At 39.3% G+C, this 8408-nt stretch overlaps 1 protein-coding gene across 2 annotated transcripts in view; it reads right to left on the bottom strand.

The window, feature by feature from the left end:
- Positions 1-3817: 3817 nt before the first annotated feature.
- Positions 3818-8408, bottom strand: part of ARHGAP15 (Rho GTPase activating protein 15) — a 785763-nt gene continuing 781172 nt past the window's right edge. For both annotated transcript variants that reach the window (XM_060178060.1, XM_007539658.3), the window contains exon 14: positions 3818-4182. In XM_060178060.1, coding sequence (XP_060034043.1) covers positions 4011-4182 — 172 coding nt within the window. In that variant the 3' untranslated portion in view covers positions 3818-4010. The remainder of the gene's footprint in view (positions 4183-8408) is intronic.

The raw sequence follows: 8408 nt of genomic DNA, 5'->3' as shown, positions 1-8408 counted from the left end.
ATGAAACAGGGGGAAATGCCCCTTTTGAGCATCTCAGTGTATAGGGATTGATCCTTAGTGCTACACAATTATTAACATGACTGAGTGCCCTGAATCTGTATTGAATGGAAACTAATCTTTCGGGTTTTCTAGCAATTCTTTATTCAACTATCAAACTCACAGAGGGTGGGAATATTTGCCTTATTTTATATATTTATCAATAGCCCTTAGACACATGCCTGGCTCATGTGAGGCAATTGAAAAATGCTCATTGGACACTGAGTGGTAGCTCACCCAGTAGAGTGCAAAGGTTATCATGTGCAAGGGCCTAAGTTCAAATCCTTCTCCACACTTTTAGGGGGAAAGCTTCGACTGGTACAACAGTGCTGCAAGTCTCTTTCTTTGATGTCTCTTACCTTCTATAAAAAAATAAATAAAAGAAATGACAGTCAGGAATGGTGGACTAATACAGATATTTTGCCCTGGTATCAAAGAAAAGGAAAAAGAAAAAGAAAAGGAATACCTATTGACCCACTGTTGATAAGATTTGTAGTAGCAGAGCACAAAACTTGCAAACATGAGATACTGAACTTGATTCCTGGCACCACACGTGTTAGAGTAATGCTGTAGCTTATTAATTAAGCAAGTCTTTTAAAAATGCTCATTTTCCTCTCTCTCTTTCTTTTTTCCTCCAGGGTTATCGCCAGGGCTCAGTGACAGCACTACTAATCTGCTCCTGACGGCCATTTTTCATTTTTATTGGATCGGACAGAGAGAAATTGAGAATTGAGAGAGGAGGAGGAGAAGAGAGAGAGAGGGAGAGAGAGAGAGAGTTGCAGACCTGCTTCACTACTTGTGAAGTGACCCTCTGCAGGTGGGGAGCCAGAGAATCCTTAAGTGGTTCCTTGTGCCTCATACTGTGTTGATCTGCTTCTAAATTCTGATTCTAAGACCTCTTCTGTTTCATTGGTTTAATCCCCCCTGCTTAACACTGTATTCTATTTACATAACCACTGTTAACTAAGCACTGTCCTGCCTCCAGGGCATTGGTTTAATCCTCACTGTTTTGCACGCTTTTTCCTTCTCCTCACCCCCTATCCTACGTACATCCTCTTAGGACCTGACACTTCCACCTCAGGATCTATAAGGACAGGATTATGATAGCTGCATTCCACATGAATAAAGATTGAACTGCGCACCACTCAGCCATGAGTCCCTGGTCGTCTCTCTCTCCTGGGTGGGAGACAGATGACCAGGGACTCATGGTTGAGCTGGGAAGCAGTATCTCGTTTATTAATCAGATACATCGCCTTTTATGCATCTCTTCACCAGAAGTGACAAGGGAAAGGAAATGACTAGGAGAGGGGGTGGAGCAAAAAAAAAAAAAAAAGAGCATGAACAGAACATAGAAAGCTTCCATCTAACCAGTGGGGATTAAACCAATACCCTGGAGGCAGGGCGGGACCCAGGTACAACAGCGATTATGTAAACAGACCACATCGTAAGTAATACAAGTGAACCTAATGTGATGATCAAAACAGAAGGTCTTATAAGCAGAATTTAGAAGCATACCAACAATACTGTGTGCTTAATCCAGTGTACCAAAGCCTTTTTTTTTTTTTTTTACAGGAGCACTGGCACTGCACAGCTTTAGTTTATAGTGGTGCAGGGGATTGAACCTGAGACTTCAGAGTCCCCCGCATGAAAGTCCTTTTGCATAACCATTATGATATTTCTCGCTCTTCATGCCTTCTTGATGAAGAATAGTGATTAGTTTTTTAAGATCTAACCTCTTAGTTGATCAACCTAGTATGCTTATACTCTTGATCTTTACTGTCACTATCTTTGAGATACCATAGAATCAAATACATTTTAGGTGTAATCAGTATTACGATGTTATTGTGTGTATGTCAGGTCATGTGACACTTTGGCTCTGCACACTGGAATCATCTTTTCCCAGAGAGGAAACCCAGTCTCTGATTAAAATACCCTGAGCAGGCAGTGATAGGACACAGCTGGGGTTGGAATCAGGATAAATCCCATCAGATTGGAAATCAAGAAGTTAGTGCTTTTGAAGATTATAAATCTGGATGGCAGCAGAGACAAGGGGCTGGCTGCTAAGTCCCTGCTCCAAGCAGGTAGTGCTGCTTCTCTCTGGCTAATTCTCTCAGAACAACTTCAAAGATAGACATGTGAAGGGTAATGTTCTAATGCAGATATAACTAGGTCTACTCTTCAGCCCCCCCTTTTGCAAACAAAAGAACAAGTAGTTAGTTTCTCAGAAAAAGGTGTAATTGAGCTTATAGAATGTTATGGCAATGAGGTCTTGAGATAAAATGCTAGAAACTCTGATTCACGTCTTCTTGTTTTTCTGAAAGGTGTAAGTACAACTTTACATGTAAGAAGAATTTGAATTTGATCAGTCTGTGATCTATATTACCAGAGAATTTAGGTCATGAACTTCCAACTCATATGACTTTCCTTGCCTTTGTGGTATATGTATGCCTCCTGCTTGATGAAACCACTTTTTAGCAATTATTGTGGTTGCTTCTCTGTTCTTGGACAAGAGCCAATTTACTGATACCATGCCAAAATGAAGACATTCAAGAGGGGGTAAGGAAAACCTCTCCTTCTCTGCCAGCTCTGTGGATGCTGGAACGATACGCATATCTGGCTATCTTCTGAGCAGACTTTCTCTGTCTATTTTTACCATGTACCATTCTATGCAGAAAACTATGCCTCTGAACTCACTATCACTCAAAGTGTTTGTTCCTGGATGTATACATCCTGCATTTTACTTACATGCTTTATTTTTCACTTTATGCACACATCAATGGCTAGACTTCTTCATTATTGTGTCAGATTAGTTTTATTTTATTTGAATTATATTAAAAAGCTATTAAACTTAAGGGTACATTTTTATAAGCAGAATAGTCTCACAAAACTAGGAAGGAGATGTGTTCAGTTAGAATATACTTTTCAAAATAATGTTTGTTATATTATACCCTTTTGTTTATCCTGACTACTGGAAGGAAACATCAAATGAATAAAGCAATCCTATTCTTAGGACATACTGGAAAATGTGTTCTTGTGAGATGGATTTAATGAAATTCACTGATAAAGCATCCTTAGAAGCATAATAAAAATTCTACATAAATGAAATTGCCAGAGCAAATGAAGATATACAGTTTGATGAGGATTCAGATTTAATGTTAACATTAAAAGTGAGTAGTCATCCAACTCCCATAGAGATCAAAATTGCAGGACACGACTTTTATTTCTAATCTATAAGATGGTATCTTTATGGGACAATGAGTAGTTTGTATAAAACTATGTCTGATGGCAAATATTTTGAACTGCAGTATTTATACTGAAAATTGCCATTCAAATTGTATTTGGAAATTCACCATGCAGTATTGAGAACAGCTGGACTAAATTTGCACATACAGAAATGTAGTTGAAAGATGACATATATCTATTCTGGTTGCAAACCTGATTTCCTTTGTTGGATTTAAGAATTATTAATGTTTGCCTTCCTCCCTCTTTTGACTCTACTCATATGCAAGGGAGAGTATGTGTACACATCTCTGGCAGTCTGGGTAGTAAGAAGACTTACCTGTGTGCACACTTTCCCATAGTCTCCACTACATTCACACTCAAGGCACAAACACACATATATGACTACATACCCGGTGCCTGGGGGTAGCACCAATGTTTTATTTTTAGATATACGCCTTCCTCTGCACAGTAATCAATAGCAGGGAATATGCATAAGTAAGCCTGGAAGTGCTGAGGGAACTGTCACCGAAGGGGTTAATGCAGAACACATATAGGAAAATATTGTCAACTATTTTATTTCAATGTTTGGAACTTAAACACAAAATCATCATTAAGTTTTCACAAAATGAGGCATCTGTCGCTTGAAAAGAAAAAAAATATTTCAGAAATATGTTTACAGAAATGTAAAAATATTAGGCATTGAGACAGATGTGAACATATTCAGTGACTTGTCTTGTCTGTCAGTCTTCCTCCTAGCCGAAGATCTTATTGTACTCACTCAGCATGAGTTCCGCTATCTGGTTTTGGTATACCATGTGGATCGCCATGTTTCCTGTGTCATTTTCAGCTCGAAGAAGGGTGGGTCCAAACACAATCCCTAAGCTTTGTGTGGACATGAGATTCTTAGAGGCTCTGGCCACTATCCTGTAGAGAGAGAGGGGGAGGGGTTCCATTAGAGTTTAAAATATAGCTACTTTGGAATCATGAAGTGTTTTGTTCTTGAATTTGTTTGCTTTTTCCATTTTAGCTTCCATTCATTCTGAGGAAAGAAAGGACAGTGATTAATTTTGGCAAAAGAGAGTGTAACACAATAATAATAATAATAATAATAATAATAAATCTTTCTAGTTTCAGCAAAACAATGACCACAACACTATTTAATCTTCTATGTTTCTTGCTTTTCTGTATAGAAGTAGAATTTATGACTTCTGGGGAGTGGATTCATTGCCTTGTCACACTATGTGACTACTGTGGGTACTCAATAAATATTTGTGGAATTAATGAATAACTATCCTAAACAGCAAAAATTACTGTGGAGAATTAACAAGATCCAGTCTTTTAAGTTCTTTTTAAAATTATTTATTTATTTAATATTTATTTATTCCCTTTTGTTGCCCTTGTTGTTTTATTGTTGTAGTTATTATTGTCATCATTGTTGGATAGGACAGAGAGAAATAGAGAGAGAAGGGGAAGACAGAGAGGGGGAGAGAAAGATAGACACCTGCAGCCCTTCAGGTGGAGAGCCAGGGGCTTGAACTGGGATCCTTAAAGGTGGTCCTTGTGCTTTGCGCCACGTGCGTTTAGCCTGCTGCACTACTGCCCGACTCCCGCCTTTTAAGTTCTTATAGCCAATGGAGGACACAAGTGAGGTGCCAAAATATGGATGAAACCCACACAATAAGTTGAAAAACGCATGCATAGTTAAGAGAAGGTGAATATCATGGCTGAGAAATATTAGGTATTTAGTGAGCAGAGTGAGTGAAGATGCTGACTGGAATTTGTTTTGTAGAAAAGGTAGCTTCTGAGGTATTTAGGTATATGGTTAAAAATTAAAATGCCTCCATTAATTGTAGACAGACAATTTCAGTGAGACCACAATAAATGTAGACTATTGTAGAATTTTCACAGAAAATCAATCCTGGGGCTGGGTGGTGGTGCACCTGGTTATGCAAGGACCCAGGTTCAAGTCCCCGGTCCCCACTTGCAGGGGGAAAGCTTCATGAGTGGTGGAGCAGGGCTGCAGGTGCCTCTCTCCCCTTTTCCTCTCGATTTTTAGCTGTCTCTATCCAATAAATATAGTAAAAATAAATTTAAAATATTAAAAAAAGAAAGAATGAATGAAAATGAATCCTATTGGAATAAGAAAATTGTTCACTTGTTGAGCATTGGAGGACTGGAATACTGATGAAACAATAGGATATGGTTTTATTAGTGGGAATACATTGCCCCCTTTAAAGCAACTCTTCCTTTCTTCCTCTTCTTCTTCTTCTTCTTCTTCTTCTTCTTCTTCTTCTTCTTCTTCTTCTTCTTCTTCTTCTTCTTCTTCTTCTCCTTCTTCTTCTTCTTTTTCTTTTCTTTTTGTTTTTCTTTTTTTTAATTTAAATTTATTTTTTATTTAAGAAAGGATAAATTAACAAAACCATAGGGTAGGAGTGGTACAACTCCACACAATTCCCACCACCCAATCTCCATATCCCACCCCCTCCCCTGATAGCTTTCTCATTCTCTATCTCTCTGGGAGAATGGACCCAGGGTCCTTGTGGGTTGCAGAAGGTAGAAGGTCTGGCTTCTGTAATCGCTTCCCCGCTGAACATGAGCGTTGACTGGTCGGTCCATACTCCCAGTCTGCCTCTCTCTTTCCCTAGTAGGGTGGGTCTCTGGGGAAGCTGAGCTCCAGGACACATTGGTGGGGTCTTCAGTCTAGGGAAGCCTGTCCGGCATCCTGATGGCATCTGGAACTCTTTCTTTCTTCTTCTTCCTCTTCCTCTTCCACCTCCTCCTCCTCCTCCTCCTCCTCTTCTTCTTCTTCCTCCTCTTCCTCTCCTCCTCCTCCTCCTCCTCCTTCTCCTTCTTCTTTTTTAAAAGACAGACAGACAGCCACATGCAGTGCCTCATTTGGATGTGTTTGGAGTCTTGGAAGCTTGACTACCCTACGTTCTCCTACTAATGGAGCCTGAGAGCTTGTTTGGAGGTTCTAGCAGGGGAGTGCAGCTACTAGTATGCCCTTGACCGAAGACCAGTCCATCTCTATTCGGGGAAGGCTGTCCTCTTCGACCGACTGAGAGCGCAGCGTGAGGAGGGATGCACATGGAGCCATGAGGGAGGAAGGGGACACCGACGAGCCAGCCAGATCAGCCGAATCAACCCTGGCGAGCAATGGGGTGACAGATGTCACAGCCAGATCGCCCTCACATCCTAAAGCAACTCTTATTTTTTTAAAAAAGAATTTATTTATTTATTCATGAGAAAGATAGGAGGAGAGCAAGAACCAGACAGCACTCTGGTACAGGTGCTGCCAGGTATCAAACTCAGGACCTCACGTTTGAGAATCCAATGCTTTATTCACTGCGCCACTTCTCGGACCACCTAAAGCAACTCTTAAAGAGAAAATAAATCTCTGTTCTATAAATTAAGACTTCACAATCGTATTTATTTACTTATTTACCTTCAGATAGAGTCAGTGAGATGGAGAGACAAAGAGAGGGTGAAGCTTCCTTCAGTGCAGTGAGGATTGGCTCAAACCAGGCTCTCTCATGCATAGCAAAGCAGCACACTGTCAAAGTGAGGTAGTTCATCGACGCTAATGTTTTTATTATATCTTATTTTTTACAACTGAAGCCTAAGTAATCTTATATTAGAATTAGAAAGGGTGAGATTTTGGTGATACTAAGGAAATTGGAATAGCATGTGGAAAGCTAGGATGACAGACAATGTTCTGCTCTATATTCTGTCAGGTGATTCAAGGGAAATGTAAGTGTAGAGTATTGATATAGCCCTATCTGATGGTGGTGTTTTGGGTTTCAGTGCCCACTGGGGCATTTATTGGACTTCAGAGGACTCTGCTTGTTCTACATGGACCTACACAGTCCCCATCAGAAAGGAAGGAAACCTGCCATGAGTTACATCCATCACAAACCCAGATATCTCAGGTACCACTCCTGCTACCAAGAGGCTATGCTTTTCTGTCTCATACAAGAAACAGAGAAAGGTCAAAGTCGTGGATTTGGGGTTCCCCAGAGAACACATTTGTGGCCAGCAAAATGTAGGGACCCAATGAACAGTAAAGATACATTAAGAATGATTCTAAGCAAATTAACTAGGTCATTAGATCCTCACACCAATTCCATGAGGTAACTTCTATTACCAAACTCACTGAACAAATACGGAGACTCAAGTTGCGAAGCTACACACAGCTGGGAGTTCACAACCAGACAATGTTTCTTTTTTTAATATTTTATTTATTTTCCCTTTTGTTGTTTCACATTGTGTGGTCAGACAATGTTTCTATATCCCATGAGAGTCATACACATGGTGTGTAGGGTGCTTGCTTCCTGTATTTAGTGTTTGACTGACTTCTCCCTCTGTCATTTTGCACATGATTAAAAGATCTTTCCATAAGAACATGTGATATTTTTTTTTCATTCCTCACTTTAGAGTTAGGATTAGTAACTCATTTACAATAGGTTTATTGTGGGCAAACTGACTCTTATATTTGGACTGGATATTTAAGATATTCTGCCTTACATTTTCACTTTTATTTTCTGCTCTAAATGAAGAACATTTGTACCTGTGATCACTGTTGGCATGGCTACATTTCTGGAAGGGATTTTCATATTTTTAGAGTATGATTGAGTTATCTGAGCCTTCAAGTTTTAAGTTTCTCTTGCAGTATAATAAACTATGACACTTTTCAAACATAACTACCAGTGTCTGTAGAGTGGAGGGAAATGGAGTGGGCCTTTGCTTCCCTTGAACACACCTATTTACCTCCTATTTAGATTTCTTGGGACTCTCCCAGAGCACTTATTAAAAATGTCACTGGTAGGTTCCTTGTGAAGAGAAGGGGCTTTTTCACTTTAGATTTTAAAGTATTGTTTTTGTGACATTGGTTTTTTTTATTGACTCCATCATAATAAAATTATTAAAGATAAATATAGAGATCGCATGATTAATCAACTAGTCAAGTGCTTATTGTGTACACACTACTTCAACAGTTTTATTCATTGGTAGCAAAGGTCTAAGTTGAGAAGATTTATCTAGCAAAGAAACAGGGTTCTGAAATCATAGAATCAAAAGCAAGAGGATTAAAAGCATAAAGGTAAATGACGACATTAGTATATTTTTGGTCAAAAGAGTAGAAAAAATTAAAA

This window comes from Erinaceus europaeus, chromosome 18 (genome assembly GCF_950295315.1).
Source record: "Erinaceus europaeus chromosome 18, mEriEur2.1, whole genome shotgun sequence".
NCBI lineage: Eukaryota > Metazoa > Chordata > Mammalia > Eulipotyphla > Erinaceidae > Erinaceus > Erinaceus europaeus.
The sequence above is the reverse complement of the archived record's forward strand: the minus strand, read 5'-3'. Positions and strand labels throughout refer to the sequence as shown.